Source organism: Hermetia illucens, chromosome 2 (genome assembly GCF_905115235.1).
Source record: "Hermetia illucens chromosome 2, iHerIll2.2.curated.20191125, whole genome shotgun sequence".
NCBI lineage: Eukaryota > Metazoa > Arthropoda > Insecta > Diptera > Stratiomyidae > Hermetia > Hermetia illucens.
The window spans coordinates 43,650,922-43,669,882 of NC_051850.1; the positions used below are offsets into that span (position 1 = coordinate 43,650,922).

General features: G+C 39.5%; 1 protein-coding gene across 3 annotated transcripts in view; it reads right to left on the bottom strand.

Annotated features, from left to right (window-relative positions):
• Positions 1 to 1,426: 1,426 nt before the first annotated feature.
• The window catches only part of LOC119647605 (probable helicase with zinc finger domain), a 29,626-nt gene continuing 12,091 nt past the window's right edge, over positions 1,427 to 18,961 (bottom strand). For all 3 annotated transcript variants that reach the window (XM_038048634.1, XM_038048636.1, XM_038048635.1), the window contains 3 exons: positions 7,378 to 9,212; positions 6,652 to 7,296; positions 1,427 to 6,585 (listed from right to left, as the gene is read on the bottom strand). In XM_038048634.1, the coding sequence (XP_037904562.1) occupies positions 3,790 to 6,585; positions 6,652 to 7,296; positions 7,378 to 9,212 (5,276 nt within the window). In that variant the 3' untranslated portion in view covers positions 1,427 to 3,789. The remainder of the gene's footprint in view (positions 6,586 to 6,651; positions 7,297 to 7,377; positions 9,213 to 18,961) is intronic.

The following is an 18,961-nucleotide window of genomic DNA, read 5'->3' on the forward strand; positions in this document are numbered from 1 at the left end:
GCTCAATAGGTTACGGTGGGCGGGTCACTTAATTCGTATGGATGAGGATGATTCAGCCCGGAAAGTCTATAAGGGTAATATCTATGGTAGAAAAAGAAGTCGAGGCAGACCCTGCCTGAGATGGAGCGATGGCGTAGGTCAGGACGCCAGACAGCTTTTGGAGATATCGAATTGGTGAACCTCGACGCAAAATCGGGGTGTCTGGAGTTCCATATTAAAGAAGGCCTAGAGTTTGAACTGCTATAACTTTGGCGTTAATGACCAGAGTTTTTTGAATGCATATGCAAGATATTGTCTGCTATGCTGCTGCAATTTGGTATTCATACGGTGAACCTAAGGGGGGTTTTCAGTCAATTTATAAAAGCTGGTAATGTACTATTAGTAAGTTTATTTGAGCAGATATCGGAATGTGACATATTCTGAGGCCTAGATTTCATCTAACCGTACCACTCTGGTTTTTTTTTGGATTTTTGGTTTGGGTAGTTTCCGAAAATGAGTCCCGTCTCATTCTAAGTGTGTGCATTTTGACTCCTTCCTCAAGTACTCTACAATTCACGTCAAAACTAATATCAATTTCGGAAAATACTAACCGAGACTTTTCATGCGACTATATCCGGTGAAAAAAAAATCCCTCCTTTGTATGTATGGGGAGCCCCCCTTTAAACTCCACCTAAATTTATGTCACTCGCTGTATGCGTGGGATTTCATAGTTCCCCTCTGCTCACCAAATTTCGTTCGGACCGGTTTGGCCACTTTGGAGAAAAGTGCATGTGATAAAGCAGACAGACAGTGAATCGATTTTAATAAGATTTTGTTTTACACAAAACCTTAAAAAGTTGTGCATTGAAACCTAAAACACGGCATCAGTGCGAGCGATGGAATCTAAAAAGTTGTGCCTCGATAGAAGCCAGCGGGGGCAGCAAGCGGAGTTGTGAAAAGGTTAAACTTTGTGATTCCAAAGAAAAAGTGTACATATCTAGGGAGAACCTGTATCAAATTTTAGTCTATGTTGTTTCTGAATTAAATGTCTCGATTCTTACTTTTAGAACTTCGATATAGTCAATTGTGATCCGTTATTTCTACATTCGCTTTTCATTTGCATTAGATTCATTTTTGTTTTCTTTTCATTGGGAGAAACGCCAATAAGAACAAAAATAGTTAGAAGAACATACTTTGGTATAGTGTGGTTTGTAGCCACCTTTAACAATGCAGAATGAATGTCAAATGCTTTTTTGATTTTAAATCTGTCAGCACTTCATTGAAATGTTGTTACTGTTTGATTTCTTGATCCTGGAGTCAAGACAAGCGGAATACGTGAAAAGACCGCTTCTAGGCAAATTCTCATGGTTGATAGACGAAACTTTTTTGGATTTTTTGTTTATTCTGTCATTTTATACTATAATGATAGATTAAAATATATTTTTCAATTTTTTTTCTTGTATTTTGTTCTTTTTTTTATCTATTTTTTCTTGAATCTTTGCTTTCCGTTAGTGATTTTACTTTTAAAGTTATGTTTCGATTGTGTGTTTTTTGAATCTTTTTCCTTTCGTAGTAATATACAATTTTTTTGTCTCATTTTCTTGTATTTTCTATACATTTCATAATAAAATTGTTTTTATATATGTAGATATTTTTAAAAAGTGCATCGTAATAATCTTATGTCACTTTTATATGAGTTTTGAATGCTATTCATAGCAATTATTTTCTTTTTTTGTTGTTACCTTTTTTGTCAATTCAAAGTGTGTTTTTCTGCTTTTTTACTGTCGATACTTTTTGTTTGTTTTTATTTTATTTCTTCACTAAAATATATGCGTATGTTTTCAATAAATTATTAATATATTTCGTAGAATTTTTTTTGTGGTCTGTGGTTTGTTAATTCAATATTTTGTTCCGTTAAAATACATTTTAATATTATTTCATATTTTTTTTTTAAGTTTTCTTTCATTTGTTTGCTAGTATATATTTATTAGGTTATTTGTAATATACGTTTGTTGCATGTATGTCGCTCAAAATTATATACAATTTTAATAGTGGGTAGTTCCATGATATTTTCAAAAAGACATAAATTAAAACAATTATAATTAACTGTGTAATATAAAGACAGTGAGGTTTATGCTATAGGTTAATTTTTTTGTTGATTTTCTCTCTTTTATACAATTTTTATTTTCTTTTTTCATATCCACCTTACGAGTTTAAATACTAACATCACATTTTACTTTTACTCTCTTCATTTTTTCTTTTTTTTTTGCTAATATTGATTGTTATTATATATATTTTTCTTAATACACTAGAAAATAGACTTAATATTTCATTTTTAAAAGCATTCTCAACTGTCTTGATTAATTATATTCGATATTTCATTTTTTTCCATTTTGTTTTCATGCTAATAAAGTTTAAAAAAATATTTCACTTAGTACACACAGAACGAAATTGATACGAATTAAATGAAGATAATTAGAAATTGGCTACCACATTTTTCTCTCAATGCTTGTCTGGTTTAATTCGGTGCATTGTAACCGAATCTGCTTAGTGGAAAAAGAACAAATGTCGGAGGAGGGTAAATTTATTCAACAGAAATTACAGTAAGGAGTCAATGAACGGTCTGTGGTATTATCTATATAAAGAAGAGGCTGCTTTTTGGCGATTAAAACCAACTTTTGCTTCCACTGAAACTTACAATTGTCATAAAAGTCACGCGTCTTGTGAAGAGTGTCAAGATGATTGTGAAGAGTTATTACCACCCTCCTCCACCAAGTAATTAACGGCAGGGAGAGATGAAAATAGCAGAGTTAATAATTTTCTGGGCGCAACTGGCATATATAGAATACGCAAACAGTGAAGTGGCTTTGAAGTCCTATAAATAGGCTCCATAGGTACAGGAGAAATCTTTCTTCAGCCGAGCCGACCAGAATTGTAGGGCTGATTATTTTGACAGTTTTATAGCGTCAAAAAATATTGTCCAAGCCAATTTTATTTGTGAGAAAAACTACAGATTGAAGACAGACGCTATCCCCGGTTGGCGGACGAGCTAGCGCCAACCATACACAACAAAGGCACGATAACCTTGGATAAATGCTTCGTAACAAATTTTTTAAAAACTATGGTAGCAGATAATCTTCTCCAAGCTTTCCTATCATTATTTTCCCTTAGTCAATCGACACTATTTCATGACGATTGTTTTAAGGTGAAAAGAATTCGAATAAAAATTACGAATTTGTTTTTTTTTCTGACTTTTTGTTCAGCTTTACGCCTGACAAAGCAAATTAACGTATAAAGAAATGAATACTTACGACAGTTAAATTAGTACAAAGAACATCATCACTGTACAGTAATAGTTTATAGTAGTAATTATAATATGAATAAAAGTAAAAAAGCATTAAAATGAAGATTACAATATATGGGTATGTGTGTAAATCAAAATTTTTTGTGTAGTTTTCATACTTTTTTTGTGTTTCTCTAAGTCTAACTTGTTTGTATTTAAATATCCTCAATATTTTTAATATATATAACTTTTAAATTTACATTATTTTGTAGTTTTTTTTTGTTTGCTTATGACCTTTTAAGCGATGCACATGCACGTCTTAAATAAGTTTTAAATGACTATTTTTTTCGATTTTTTTCTCATCAGTTTTTTACTTATTGTATTTCTAGTTTTTTTTTTGTTATATTAAAGTATAAACCACATTTAAAATCTTATCTCTCTCTCTACGTTCACTTCCACACCTTCTCTCCCCATTTCTATTCATTCTTCCAAATATAACTTTCATTATATTTGTCACTTTTTTCACTTCACTGAAAATAATTATAAAAACCATTGGATCTTTGCCCCAATTCGCGAATGGCTGCAAAAGGATCCCGGACATCATTGTGTGCACCACCGGCTGTTTGGTGATTCGATTGGTTATTGGGGTGGGCATGAGATCCGGTCGTCACGATTGACATTGAAGAGGAGCTCTTAGGAGCGCTATTAGCCAAATGTAAATGCGAATTCATCGATTGTTGCTGTTGATGATGATGTTGTTGCTGTTGCTGTTGATGATGATTGTTGGAAGTCATGTTGGCTGATAAGTTCGGTCCTTGACTAAGAACTGCAGCGTATGTAGCATGCGTGTTCATTGCTCCGCTCGATTGTTGTGATTGTTGCGGCTGATGATGCTGTTGGGGATGTTGTGATTGTGGTTGTTGCTGGGGAAAATGCTGTAGTTGGCTGTGTTGGGATGCATTGCGGGACGCCAATAGTAGATCATTGCATTCACTTGAGGTTGGTTTTAGCTCATAGTTATTGAATAGTTTTTGTATAGTGCTGACGCTAGCATAATGATTCAGATCGTTCGCAGAGAAAAGGGATTCCATGAAGCTAGCATTGTTCAAGGTATCGCTTATGATGTCAGGCGAATCGATTGATGCCGGATGGGATGAAGGTGTGCTGCTGTAACTAGCACTGCCATTGCCCATTACTTGTCGCCTGTACAACGGGACCGATTCAACTCTCGACCCAGCGTTTATATCCGCGACATTAGCTGAAGTTGGAATTAACTGTCCACTATTAACCATTGGAGATTGTTGATAGGGTGCATGTTGCGGTTGTGGTTGAGATGGTGGCGGAGGCTGTAAAGGATGCTGCATAGGTTCCTTTCCCAAGAGATTGCTATTGTTGCCTGCGGCATTTGTCGTGGAACTAACCATTCCAAGCAGATCACGCAAAATTGGTTGACTCATTTCATTCCCGCTCATCAATGAATTGAAGACCAAATCAATTTGTTGGTTAAAGTTGATATTGTTATTATCGGGTGCTGAACTACTAGCAAGCGATGAAAGCGAAGAACTGGATAAGGAACTCAACTGCCCCAATTGTTGCTGAGGACTTGGTCTCATTTGCCCATTTCCGGCCACAGCCAATTGAGGAGGTAGTTGGGTCTGTTGAGGTTGTTGCAAGGGTGTCTGTTGCGGCGGCACTAATAGATTCTTTGATGTTATCGTGCTGGCTGCTGCCATTACTTGTCTCAGAATATCCGTAAATTTGTTTGCAGCTTCCTGGCCCTGATGCTCTAATAGATGCAAATACCATTTATACTGAATCTCTTTCGGTTCCAACGCCATATCATAAAAGTTCATATTCGGCGGAAGCAGGGCACTGAAATCTGGAAACTGCTGTGTATTCGGCGGCGGCTGTGGGGGCGGATGCATCGGGCCAGTATTCAAATTCACAGGAATATTGTGAACGTTGTTAAGAAATTGAATTTCCTTTTCCTTGGGATAAAGATTTGGCTGTGTAGGTGCCGTGAGGTATGGATGTGCTGAGAAGCTATTCATATTCGGTAAATGCAGGTTCGCAGCACTTCCAATAGCGGCAGCAGCGCTGTTTGCGCCACTGCGAGATATGTCAGCTGGACTTGTCGGTCCATTGTGCAGTTGGTTTCGTAAATTTAACTGGTTCATCATAACTGGGTTTTGATTCGGATACACGAATTTGTTTAAGTGTGCTAGATCTTGCGGATTACGCATTGGTTGCATTTGATGCGGTTGCTGTTGCAACGGTGGAGGCTGTATCGCTCCAGGTGGGCGCATATTGAGATTATTCATTGTCATATTCATCGACTGATTCGACAACTGTGGCGGTTGCGATGGCGGTCGCATGTTGGGATTGACATTGGGATTCACGCCTGGCTTCGGAATCACACCCCATGGATTATTTTGTGGTGGGGGACCCCAAAGGCTTACTCCTCCGTTCCCACTAATTTGATGTTGGTGAGGGGGCGGGACGTTTGGCTGTGTGTGTAGCGGATAGTTTGGACGAATCAGCTGTGATGACTGCTGTTGTTGTTGTTGAGGCCACATAATATAAGGTGAATATTGCTGTGGATTTGCGTTTGCTTGAGAAGGTGGCGGTGGCCCAGGCATATTATACTGTTGCGGAGGATGTCCAATGGGTCGCATTTGCATTGGGCTTGTATGAGGTATTGGGGGCTGTACAGACTTTTGAAGGACCTGTGGCCCTCCAACGGCATTTTGACCTATCATGCCATACGGATGATTGTTGAAATTCTGCGGAATTTGATTGATCGACTGCTGGGCAGTTGATTGCATAACTTGCTGACTAACTGCCGCAGCAGCTGCAATCGCTTGCTGACGTAAATATGACTCTGGTTGTAACGAGCGAGGTATGAATTCTGGAGCGAGTGGATTAAGCACGTAGCTCCGTTTTAATTCCACTCCATCTAATTGAGATCGTAAGTAAGACCAAGTTATTCCGAAAAGCGATTTATTCTGATGACAAATCTCTATAAATCGTTCCCAGACTTTACGACAGCGACCAATTGAGCATAGAGCAACTGGATCTCCTACAACAGCCACAAGACTTTGTGCCCGAGTTATTGCGGTGTTAAGTAGTTTTGAATTGCTCAGAAACCCGTAGTCGGAATCATCCGCCGAATTGCCGCTGTTGTTGTTAAGTGTGCAAGTTCGTCGCGTGCGAACAGTTGATAAAAAAATAGCACGAAATTGCTTACCCTGAACATTCAATACGCGCTCCACCGATATTCCACCCATCCTTCGTTTCCGTAGTTCTGATCGGATTCGAAACACCTAAGGAAAACAAAAACAATTTCATCAACTTCTAATCTTCTCAATCCTTTTACTAACAAACATTACCTGATCGGCATAAGGTGTCATAATTCCAATACTTTGGTCATTTATTTTACCCCACGAACTCGGCCATTTCTTCTTTAGTTCGCAAACCCTCTCGACCACCTCATAAACTTCTGAATTGTTATAAAATGCTGTCGAGTTCTTATCCTGGACATCCTCACCTCGCGTTGTAAAAAAAGTAAGCGGATAAAATTTCTCATGTCTCGGTTGTTTGCCCGATGCTATCAGCTTCTGTTCGTAGAACAGTTCCGATGTAAACTTAATAATAGCTTCGTGCGCTCGATAATTCTCACATAGTAGAATTTTGCATGGAAAATTCGAAGGATAGTGGTCGTAGAGGCGCTCCAATAAAGATATATGAAGCTTACGCTCTTTGGCAAAATTCGAAAAAAGTTCGGGACTCATTTGCATGTGGTCACCGGCTAGGACGATTCGGGTGTTCTCGTTGGCCAAAGCAAGAGGCATGATCGCTTCACATTCCATTGCTTGTGCCGCTTCATCGAGGAATATATGGGTGAAATAGCCTTTTGGTAGACCAAGCGATGCTAGCTCCATTGAAATGCTTAATGTAACAACAACAATGCGATGTTTGAGGATATCGTCGATTGAGGGCCGTCGGAAATTTCCATTACCATCGATTATGCAGTACTAGAATGAAAGCAAATATTACAAGTTATTAATTTTCATAATAAAAGCTAGAAATAAAAGGAAATATGTAGCGATACTCACTTTCTGTACCACACTATTTACGGTCGCCACCCAACGTTTATGATAATAAACACGAAGAGGTGTTGCCTCTTTCATTCCCTTCTCAACCCACGGATGTAAATATTCTTTAATATATAAATCGGCAGCTGAATTTGAATGTGTACAAATCAAGATCTTCGCTTCTGGTTGGCTCAAAAGTTGCTTTATTGCCTGTGCCAGAGTGTACGTCTTCCCTGTACCAAAAGGACCAATTAAAAGTATCGGAGGCAGCTGACAATTGATTGGAGTTGTTATCGCATTGATCGCTTCCTTCTGTTTTGTATTCAATTTCGGATCACATGAGTCGGACCACTGTTTTTTCGGTGTCCACGGTATATTTGGTTCGATATAGGTATCGGGAAAGATGATTCGGAAATCAGCTATTTGATCGATTGCATTATGCCATTCGCAGTAGGAGAGTCGGTTCAGTTGGAATTGAATGTCCGACTGGAAGTCCGTGTCGGATTTAAGGTTCAATCCTTGCACGCATTTGGCTGATAGTTTCAAATAAATCATATTCTTTCCTTTATCTTCAATCATTGCTTCATACACTTCACGTTTTCCTGTATCCGTTTCACCTGGCGGTAACGAAGCCGAAAGATAGACACTTGAACAATTGGAGAGAATCAAACGGCCGGCTGAGGTGTCCTCGGAAATATCTTTTCCCAAACTCATTAGCGCGAACAGTTCACCCGAATGTGAATACTTTGCCGTACTGGTAGCCATGCCGCTCGGTGTAAGCATATAGTTAGAGGCAATGCGCAGTTTTGTTGAGAGGTTGTACCTAGCAATTTGTTCGTAGCGTGCGATCTCTTCCACATAGAGTAGTTCGTGAATACGCGATCGATAATTATTCTTAGTCAACCGTTTGTCGAGGATAGTTGATTGGGTTAAAGTAAAAGTAGCTGCACGCGGACATGGGTACCTATCTAGCAGATCCTTCTCCCGTTTCAAGTCATTTAAGTAGGCTTCAGTCTTTAGGTGTGATCCAATAGTAGTTTCAAACTTAACTAAAACGGAATTAGTGTCGTCCCAGCGTTGTGATGCTGAACTGATGATATCCTTTTTAATTTCCTGGATCTTCTCAGCATCACCTACTGGTACAACGTCAACACAAATATGCTTGACTAGCACAGGATCACTGCCGAAATCGAAACAGACGGACTGACGAAAGGTACCGTAGATGTCAGTGCTGAATGCAACTTTTATACGATGTTCAAGCATGGGGGAGTCTTGAGTGGGTCGAAAAGTCCGATCATAATTCGGAGCAGCCCATTCCTGATCACATTTCAGTTCAATTTCACCAGCATGTTGTTTCGCGTTAGACGACGAAGAACCGCCTGATGATTTCTTATTACTAGCCTTACAATCCGGAACTATTGACTTAATCGAAAAGTAATGCCGGTGCGCGTCTTGAAGCAATGCCACAGCTCGCAAGTGTCGCTGAGTTTTAAGCACAAAAGTCCATTCTCTCTTCGACACTTTGGAACTTATCGTTGTAACCAATTCATTAGAGCATGTCTCCTCGATACTGTCGATTTTTTCACGCATAACTTTATCCGGGCTGGTTGCTTGCACCCATTTTTCTAGGATCTCTTCGGTGTAACTTTTTCCGTAGAGTTCTTTTTCACAAGCCCGTTGCACACGCATTTTACGATATTCGAAACGTTCTTTCCATTCTTTTAGCTCTTCTATACCATGCGCTTCGACACATTGATTCCCGTAGTGACATGATTGTGACTCGGAATAGCTTTCACAAAGCGAATAAGAGTCGGCCGTATATCCTCGAGGCGGCGGACGCCACTTCCAGTCTCGCCCTGTGAATGGGAATTGATAGAAAGGCAATTAGTAATGGAAAGTTCCTTATTTTAGCAATTATGCATATTTAGAAATTTGATTTGTATAGGTAGTGATTTCAAACGTTGAAAAATTTACTGAGACTATGGATGTATTTGTCCGGACAAAAATAGTCAAGACATTTGCATTTTTATATGACCAGCATGTTGTGATATAAGATGGAAATTAACAAAGTTAGAACCAACTGATGAAAGTTGGATGGTCAAGTACGACGGTGACGGTGCTTCAAAACGTTATAGGCATCAACTTTGAGAAAGTAGCTTGTATGTATTTGAATGGTGGTGCCAATGCGCATAAGATTCGATTGGGGTTCTACCGGAGGTTTGATTTAGAAGCATGTGAACATGGATGTTTCTTTGAAGTGAGCTTTCTGGAAAGTTATTTGCTACTAAATTCTTCTTTTTCTTTGGTAGCGAGGTTGGCAGATCTGTACCGAGTTCGCCATTTCTTTTGGTCGCGAATTTACTTCATGTGGCATCGAATGGGCGCGTTACATTTTCGTTCCCATAGTCGCCATTTGTTGCCTTTGATACAGATACAGAAACTAATTTCATGGGGCAGTTCACCGTCCGAATGCTGTCTCATTGGTATCCATTATTAGAAACTATATCTTGCAGATCGATCCAAATTGTATGAATCGTTTGGTATTATCAGCTTTGCGAAACGGTAGGAAAACATCTGCGTGGAGCAGTGCGTAAAGCGTTGAATTTTATGACAAGAGCGATAAGGATTGGTGATAAGATTCTTTCGCGGTGAATACCGATGGGCATTGCATAGATTTTGATGTGTCTGCTACACTTCGAACTTTACCTTTTCAATCGCGGTGGTGGACCTTAAACCAGCAATAAATGTTCCGCAAAGCATACCAAATGAGCTTATGCAATGATGTTCCCTTCTGAGCAACACATATATCGTGGGTGCACTTTGCAAAAATCTTCATAGTATGGCATAAAAGGCGAATCGGAACGGGCTGCGTTTCTTCCTCTATATTGCATTCTCGATCAGAAGGGGTTATGTTGTCCTTAATAATACGATTGAAAACTTTACTGAGTCAGTTTCCAGTTTTTCGCTTTCCAGGCCGCAGCTACCATGTCCTTACATTTTTCCGGACTTCATTCGCTTGATTTGCCGTTGAATTTCTAATAATAAGTGCTATGAACATTGGAAGTGGTGAATGAGAAAATTTTTTCATTGACGTCCGCTCAAGTAGAAAATGTGTTCCATATCTTAGGGCCATTGATGTTATTATCATTACCAACTGCACAACAACCAATATTCGGTTTTGCGACATGGTCCACCAATTCAATATCTCTAAAAGCTGCCTGATGTCCTGGCCTATGCCATCGCTCCATTTGAGGCAGGACTTGCTATATCTTCTTTTTCTACTATAGATATTGCCTTTACAAACTTTCTGAACCCGCCACCGCAGTCCATTGAATGGGATTCTAATCACAACCAGAAGGTTGTGATGTGGCTCATAAATATCGTCGTTATATAGGCTACGCAATCGTCCAATCTCCTGTAGAGCCTCAACAATTTTTGGAAGGATCGTTCTTTCGAACGCAGATAAAAGTTGGAAATTTTTCTAAGAATCCAAGTCTCCGAGGAATACATGATGACTGTCAAGATCATCAGGCCGCCACGATCCAGCCCGGAGTGAAGCATCTTTGGTATGACCCAATTATGTTCTGGGCGTATGAACTCAACTGGCCTAACAAGGTAATGGAGAATATTTGATAGATGGCACTCAGCAGCGTGATATCCCTACAACTGCTGCACTGCGTGATATCTCCCTTTTTATGTATAAGACAGATAATGTGTCGTTGCCAGTCATCAGACATTGATTCCTTGTCTCAAACCTGGAGCATAAGTTGACGAACCGCTTGATGTAGTTGGTCGCTGTAATTCCATTCGCTCCTGGCGACATATGATTCTTAAGTCGATGCCTGACTGCTTCTTCAGTAGTTCATCAAAATGTTCAACCCAGCGCTCGAATATGCCCATTGGGTCGGAAATCAGATTACTCTCTTTGTCTCGACAGAATGAGCAACGAGATGTAAATGGCTTCATCCTGCTGACTTATTGATAAAACATGCGCGCCTTGTCTGGTTGCTCCCTGTACTGTTCCAAGTTCCTAGACCGGTTGGTTTTCTCAAGCTCCTTTTTCTGTCTGTAAAGTGGCTTCTCCGCTTAACGTAGTTTGCCGTAGGATTCTGCGCGTTCCTGTATTCGTTGAGATTGCATTGCCCGGTATAGAGTATTCTTCCTTTCCGTCACCAGCTTGCATTTATCGTCGAACCAGTCGTTTCGAATTTTTATTTGCGACTGGGACCATGTATGTTTGTGGCCGAACCAATGATAACGTTCTTCAGGATGTGGAGATTATTTGTCGATGCTTCATCTTCAGGAAATGGTAGCTGGGGTTATTGCGGTCTCGGAGGACTTTGTTAAGGATGGCTTCAGTGTTTACTGTCACCTTATTGTCAGGGGGATTCTATGTGGGGTTGTCATTCGATCCCGGAGCACCATGGCAACTAGGTAGTGATACGAGTCTATATTAGCCCCTCTATATATTATGATATAAGTAAAGGCTAAGAGGTGACGCCGTTCGATTAACACATGGTTAATTTGGTTGAAAATGGTCCCGTCTGGAGAGACCCGTTTTTTTCCTGGGGTGCGCACAAACCAGGTACTTTCAACAAGTACGTCGTGTGACACTGCTAGTTGAACAATCTGTATTCTTCTCAGCTATAGAAGCCAACGAACGGGTTCCTTGTCTACTTGGTTCTTAAAATCGCCAAATATGTTTTCGTTATCATATCTGAGACAGGTTTTGGGGATTTGTTCCACTGCCTCGTAGAAGGTATCCTTTTCTGACTCCACAATTTCTTCTGTAAGGACGTTAGCCTTAATGAGGCTTATGTTTCGAAACTTGCCTCCCAAGCGCAGAATGCCGTCCGCTTATGTTTTCAAAGCCAATAACAGCAGATTGATATTTTTGGCTGACTAGGAAACCTATACCGGGTACATGGTTCATTGGATGGTTACTATCATATATGGTGCAAGGGGTCTTCTCCAGGAAACCGGTCCCTTGTAATACTGTGACAATAGCCTTATATTGGGGCAGAGTATCTGCTAGCTTCTTAGCAGCTAATCTGTACAGGGAGTGGGAGTTCCATGATAAAATACACAAATTATTTTCCATTTTCGTTGTAAGATCCATCCGTTCCGAGATTCCTTTTGTGGTTTCATAACAATTGTTTTCCGTGTAGGGTAGTCAGCTCATCCAACTCTCTTGAGAGACTCCCCTTCAGTCTTCCTGTTTTATGCTCCATTGTGAATATCACCCTCTTAACTGATAATAAATGAAATTGCAGAGAATATCGAGAGTGGTGGATGAGAAAATTCTTTCATTGATACCCGCTGGTATTTTACTATTGGGGAGCTTCTAATAAGGACACCTTCCGCGGATCTTCATTTGGGCTTTATCGAAAGGGCTGGTAGATTTATTTTAAGTGACAGTAATTTGCATCAAGCGATCTTGAATTCGCCCAACTTCTTCTAGGACGTTAGGTTAGTTTCAGAGGTAACAATGCCTACGCCATATTGAATAACCGGGAGGGCATAACGCTTTTTGAAAGTTGAGTGTGCAAATACAGAGTTATGTTGCTCTCATGACAACTTAATTATCTCTTAATACTGTCTTGCGGTAAGGACACTTATTTCTCGACAGAACCAGGCCCGCCTTACATTCATTCTAGTGAACACCCTAGTGTTGTTTCCTGGCCGCCTTAACCAGGAAGCTACCACCAGGAAGAGTTTAGGAAGGGGTATATATGATGGAATTATCCCACTTTTACTTTATCACTTTTCCTGGTTCCAGCAATTTAATTTTTACTTTACTGAAATTCTGAAGAAGTTTATTACGAGATAAATGGTACTTTACTAACTAACTGACTTTACTAACTGAAAATCCTCTAAGAAAACTACTACTGTTTACATGAGTGATGTTATATGCAAGACGTTTGTAGTGGAGTAAGAAAGTTGTTGCACAGAGTGATGGATAATGCCATCTGCAAGCGAGCATTTTAAGAACGACTACCGCGGACTCCCAATAAGAGTCTTTCTTTATTGAAGATTCGGCGTGACAACGTCGGTGTTTCTCGACAAAAAATACGGATCCCTCAAAATCATTGAACTAATCCTTAAGAAAAACCGTTATATTTCTGGGAATCCCTTAAATTCCCGTTAATGATCGTTTGTCGGGTGAATACTCCGTCTCGCCCATGGTTTGTACAGTTACTGACAGTCGTGTCTTCGTTTGCATCTGTAGAAAGGAGTTTTCTACATTTGGTCGTCTTGGGCGCGTCAACAGCGCGGAAGTTGTTCGCAAAATTTAACAAAATTACGATTTTGCCTTCAACGGCACGTCTCCGGCCGTAAGACCTTCAGAATTCAACGAGGATCATCGGAAAACGCCTTTCAAAGAGGATTGTCGCCGAAAAAATGAACTGCAATCACGCAACAGTGTTCAAACATCTTCATTCGATGAGATTTTCCGAAAAAATGGGCTCACAACATTTTGCCCGCCAAGCGACAGCTGGAGACAAGCAATATTTCTTATATCGAACAGTGACAGGAGATGAGATATGACCCCTATACGTCATTATGGGGCAAAGACAAGAATGGGTGGCTCCAGGAGAAACATAAATGCCGAGAGCCAAGATGGACCTCCCAAAGAAGATGATGATTTGCCTTTATTGGTGCCAGAAAGAACTATATTGGCCAGCTGCACCGTGTAAATGAAGTAATTCAGCTGAAGAGATCAGACTGACAGGGTAAAGCCATAACTACACTGCCTCACGACAATCCAATCCTAGGCCTTCCGATGCGCAAGCTGCGAACATATTACCAAATAAAAATATAATAAAATGTTAAACCTAAAAAGAGGAGTCCGTGGACCATCAAGAGTGGGAGTAAATTGCTCTCCATTTAGTCCGGTCCGGCATCAAGTCGATGCGGACTTAGGATTCCCCAATCCCTAAAAGAAAAAAAGAAATAATCAACACGTTGATGAGCAGGATGGTGATTTGAAGGCCTCGCGACTACATTTAGATCAGGCCTTTGATAAAATAAAATTGTGCAAACGATCACGACGAGCCGACACCACTTGTGAATGGGACAAAGGCTAAAGAAAAAGAAGAAGTAACTGATTAAATTACTAAAATTTGTAGTTCGAGAAAATCAAGTTTGAATTAAATCTTGATGTTTATAAAAAAATCAGCTGATATAAATCATGATTTAAACCAAACCTCCTTGTGGTTGTTAATCGAAACAGTGATAAATAAGATGTACTTCGCATTTGCTGTGGATAAATGCTTCCACTTTTAAACGAAAATGCACGTCATTATTATATAATATTAGGTGTACAAATAAGTTTCCGCGGTTTTTTATAAAAAATTAGGAATTTATTGTGAAGGAACAGTACATTACGTTTTATTTAAAGTATTTTCCATCATTTGCCACTACTTTTCCCCATCTTTCTGGCAACATTCGGATACCCCGTCGAAAAAACTCTTCATCTTTTGACGCTATCCACAAATCTACCCAATTTTTGGTGTCTTCATATGATGTGAAGCGCTGCTCAGACAGACCATGTGCCATCGACCGGAACAGGTGATAATCGGAAGGGGCTAAGTCTGGTGAATACGGCGGGTGGGGTAAAACTTCCCAGTTGAGTGTTTCCAAGTATGTTTTTACCGGCGCCGCAACATGTGGACGAGCATTATCGTGTAAAAGAATAATTTTGTCGTGTCTGGAGTAGTAATGGGCGCGTTTTTCCTTAAGTGCCCGACTCAATCTCATCAATTGTGTTCGGTAGAGAGCTCCAGTAATGGTTTCGCTTGGTTTCAGCAATTCATAACACACGACACCAAGCTGATCCCACCAAATACACAGCATAAGTTTTTTTCCATGAATATTCGGCTTAGCTGTCGATGTTGATGGTTCGCCGGGCTTAACCCATGACTTTCTCTTCTTTGGATTATCGTAGTGAATCCATTTTTCGTCACCAGTGACTATACGATGCAAAAAACTCTTTTTTTTATTCCTGGCAAGCAGCATTTCACTCATGCATAATCGGCGTTCAACGTCTCTCGGCTTTAGTTCATATGGAACCCAATTTCCTTGTTTTCGAATCATTCCTAACGATTTTAAACGATGTGAAATTGCTTGTTGAGTCACTTGTAATGTAAGTGCAAGTTCTTTTTGCGTTTGGGACGAATCTTCCTCCAATAGTACTTCTAATTCCATGTCTTCGTACACTTTCGGCCTTCCACTGCGTTCTTTGTCCTTCACGTAAAACTCACCGTTCTTAAACTTTTGAAACCATTCCTGACAACTTCTCTCACTTAAAGCAGCTTCACCATATGCTTCTAGAAGCAATCGATGCGCCTCAGCTGCAGATTTTTTCAAATTAAAGAAGTAAATCAAAAGTTCCCGCAAATGATGCTTATTCGGCACAAAACTTGACATTTTTGCACGAAAAAAATTACGTGATGCTGATACGGAATCACTAGTACTTTAAGGTTATGGTGTTGCCGGATGACGAAACTTGGGATATTACGTTTTACATCTGACAATTTCTCCATAACCTTCTGGTGGGGCAATCTTTTGACAAACCGCGAAAACTTATTTGTACACCTAATAGTTAAGCCTTTTAGTAGGTCTCATAAACCCATCAGTGCCTCGAAATGGTTCAATTTGGAAGAAAATAATATGGCAATAAATCCCCCGGAAATCATTAAAGATCGCAACATTAACTACGGGAACAATAACGGACATTTCTCAAATTCTGCCATCAAATCCAGCAAGAAGGTGACGTATGGATTGAATAATAAATATGTGATAAAACTGTGAAGCACCTTTGTTCGCGCTAACTAAAACAGGCGAGACAAGGCCAGATCTCATTTAAGCAAACATTGGTCCGACGATGCGATGTTTGAATTGATTGAGCACCAGCCTTTCAATCTCATTTCCAGGGGTTGTACTAGTCCATCATGGATCTTGGTGGATAAGTGGATCTTTGTGCTGCTCCGCGGTTGGAATCTTGTTATTTTCACAGTATTAAGTGAGATGATAGAAAAATGAAATAGTCTAATTGAAAATTAAACAGTATAAAAGTGACAATTGGAGAAAAACTGTATAGATGGATGTCCTATCCTCCATAAATCAGTGGGTGGGAACTAGGGATGTGAGAAGCGTTAGAATAACCTCCCTAAAATCTCCACTTACGAATTTGTGACGTTTGCTCTTTCCCTCAAAGAAACATTTGGAGATCGGCGTTTCGATGAGAATCGAACAATGTAGGCATTTGTGTTTAAATGACTGCCTGAGCATCTGAAAAATTTATACGAGAAAGTAATTCAAAAGCTGACATACCTCTGAAGAAAAGGTATATTTTTAGAGCGACATTGAAGAATAAACTTCAACGAAGCAGCTTTACCAAGAAGGACACTAACATCACGTGCATCCTCTATGAAAACTTTTATTGTAATAAGCAAACGAGGCAAACCGCGGGCAGAGTAGTTTGTTTCAGGACGGCAGGGATTTTCTAGAAAACCTTTACAAGCTATTATTAGTGAATCAAACTCAGCTAAAAACGAATCTGCAGCATCTGACTCACACGCCACTATCAGGAAAATGCCGATGTGACTAATCTACGAGTATAACATATTGGCCTATAAGCTTCCGATTATAAAATCAGTAGTAAGGGCTCAAAAGGGTCGGATTAAGTGTTATTGCCGCAAAAATGGTTTTTGGACCTGACTAAAAATTCGAATCAAAAAATTTAATTTTCCCTGACCGGAAAATCATTTTTCTGTCATGAAAAAATCAAAATGTAATTTGAAAGTTTCTTTGAATAGAATCGCAAGCTCATTGAAGATTACGTATTTTGATTCATATCTAACAAGACACACTTTGCCAAATTTATCTTTTATAGCGTCATGAAAAATCTACTGATCATTCTTCTGAAAAGCTATAATCCGGTAAACAGAGAATTATAGATGACTGGTATTTGGAATGACACTGGGTGAGTGGTTTGATAACATATCTGCGTAGTAGTTGGTGTTGCCGAATAATAATGATTTTCTCCTGGGAATTTTAAGGGGAACTATTTGATGTATATTACTAATGGACTAGTGAGGATCATGGTTTAACTGGCTATCTATGTGTCCAGATGAAAAGCGAATTGAACTATAGAAACTTTTATTTTCACGAAAGGAATTTCAAGTTTTAGTCCGATAGAAGCCAAGGGTATCGGATCAAAAAGCCCCCGGTCTACGGAAGAATTCTGCTTTTTTTGCTCAAATTTCGTTTGACTTGAAATAATATAGTTTCCTTCGAAATCGAGAGACTGGCGCATTTCTATCGGAATATTTCCGCAAACTTTCGCTTCCCAATTTGTCAACTTGTTTGATGTTTTCTTTATTAATTGCCTAACTTGGATGTCAGATCGTTGAGCATCATAAGTGCTCACACTACTTTTAATTTTTCTGATGCAGAGCCCCTGCAGCACCTATCAAGCTACTAATTTGCTTGGATAGTATTTTCTTTCCATCAAAAATAATGCTTAATCTCCACAAAATTCTTGTTTTCCATATTTTTCAAAGTGACGGGGAACTTCTTGAAGCATTATGTGATCGGGATAGTGCCCTCAGTGTTCCGAGGCGATTTTATTCGGTGGATCGATATCTTTGATAGGATTCTTTCTCGATTTTAAAGATAAATTATCTACAGTAAATAAGCGCGAATTAGAAGATATGGTGTATTAAAATAAGCAAAATTAGTCTTGATTAACAACCACACGAAAAAGCAACCCAAGATTAGGAAGAAGCATTAGTTTTGCATGATTTTCAAGTTCGCTTAATGGAATTATAATAACTTTTTGAGTGAGACAGTATATTCTACTGTATCTGGGGCACTCTACAAAGTCGATGGTAAACGACGGAAACAACGATGGCTTGATATGCTGGACGGTAATTTGAAAGTTTCGCGATTCCACCCAAATCAGGTCTTTGACCGAGCAAAAGGGCGAAACCGATCTAGACGAGCCGACCCCGCTTCTGAACGGGCTGAAGAAAAAGGTGCACTTTAAAGCCTTTGGCATACGGAAAGCGGTCCGTCGCGGCGATTGACATGTGATTACTTTCTAACAAGCAGCTTCAGTAGCATCGAACATTGCTCATAAATTTTGGGTAGAAATTAGTAAAATTAAATGGATTGACAAGATTATTTCCTTTTATTGGCTAAGAATTTGGCGAAAAAAAAAACAAATACTGTGTTTCGGGAATCAAGTTTCAGAAACTCCACAGTGGTGACCCCGTCAGTACGTGCGACGAACAGCAAAAAGGAGAAATCCAGAAGTCCCCTTTCCCAAAAAACGCGACTTTTTAAGGTTTTGTCTAAATTAAAACCTTTTTTAAATTGGGTCAATTGTCTGTTTGTCTGTCACACGAATTTTTCCTTGGAGACTGTAGCAGCGATTGACACCAAATTTAGTGGAAAGATGGGACCTGTGAGTTACATCCTCTTACATCCAATTTAAGGGGAGGTGTACATTTTTTCACCAAATATAGTCATGTGGGGTATCAAATGAAAGGGCTCGGTTAGTACTTTCCGAAACTGTTCTTAGTTTGTTAGAAAGGTG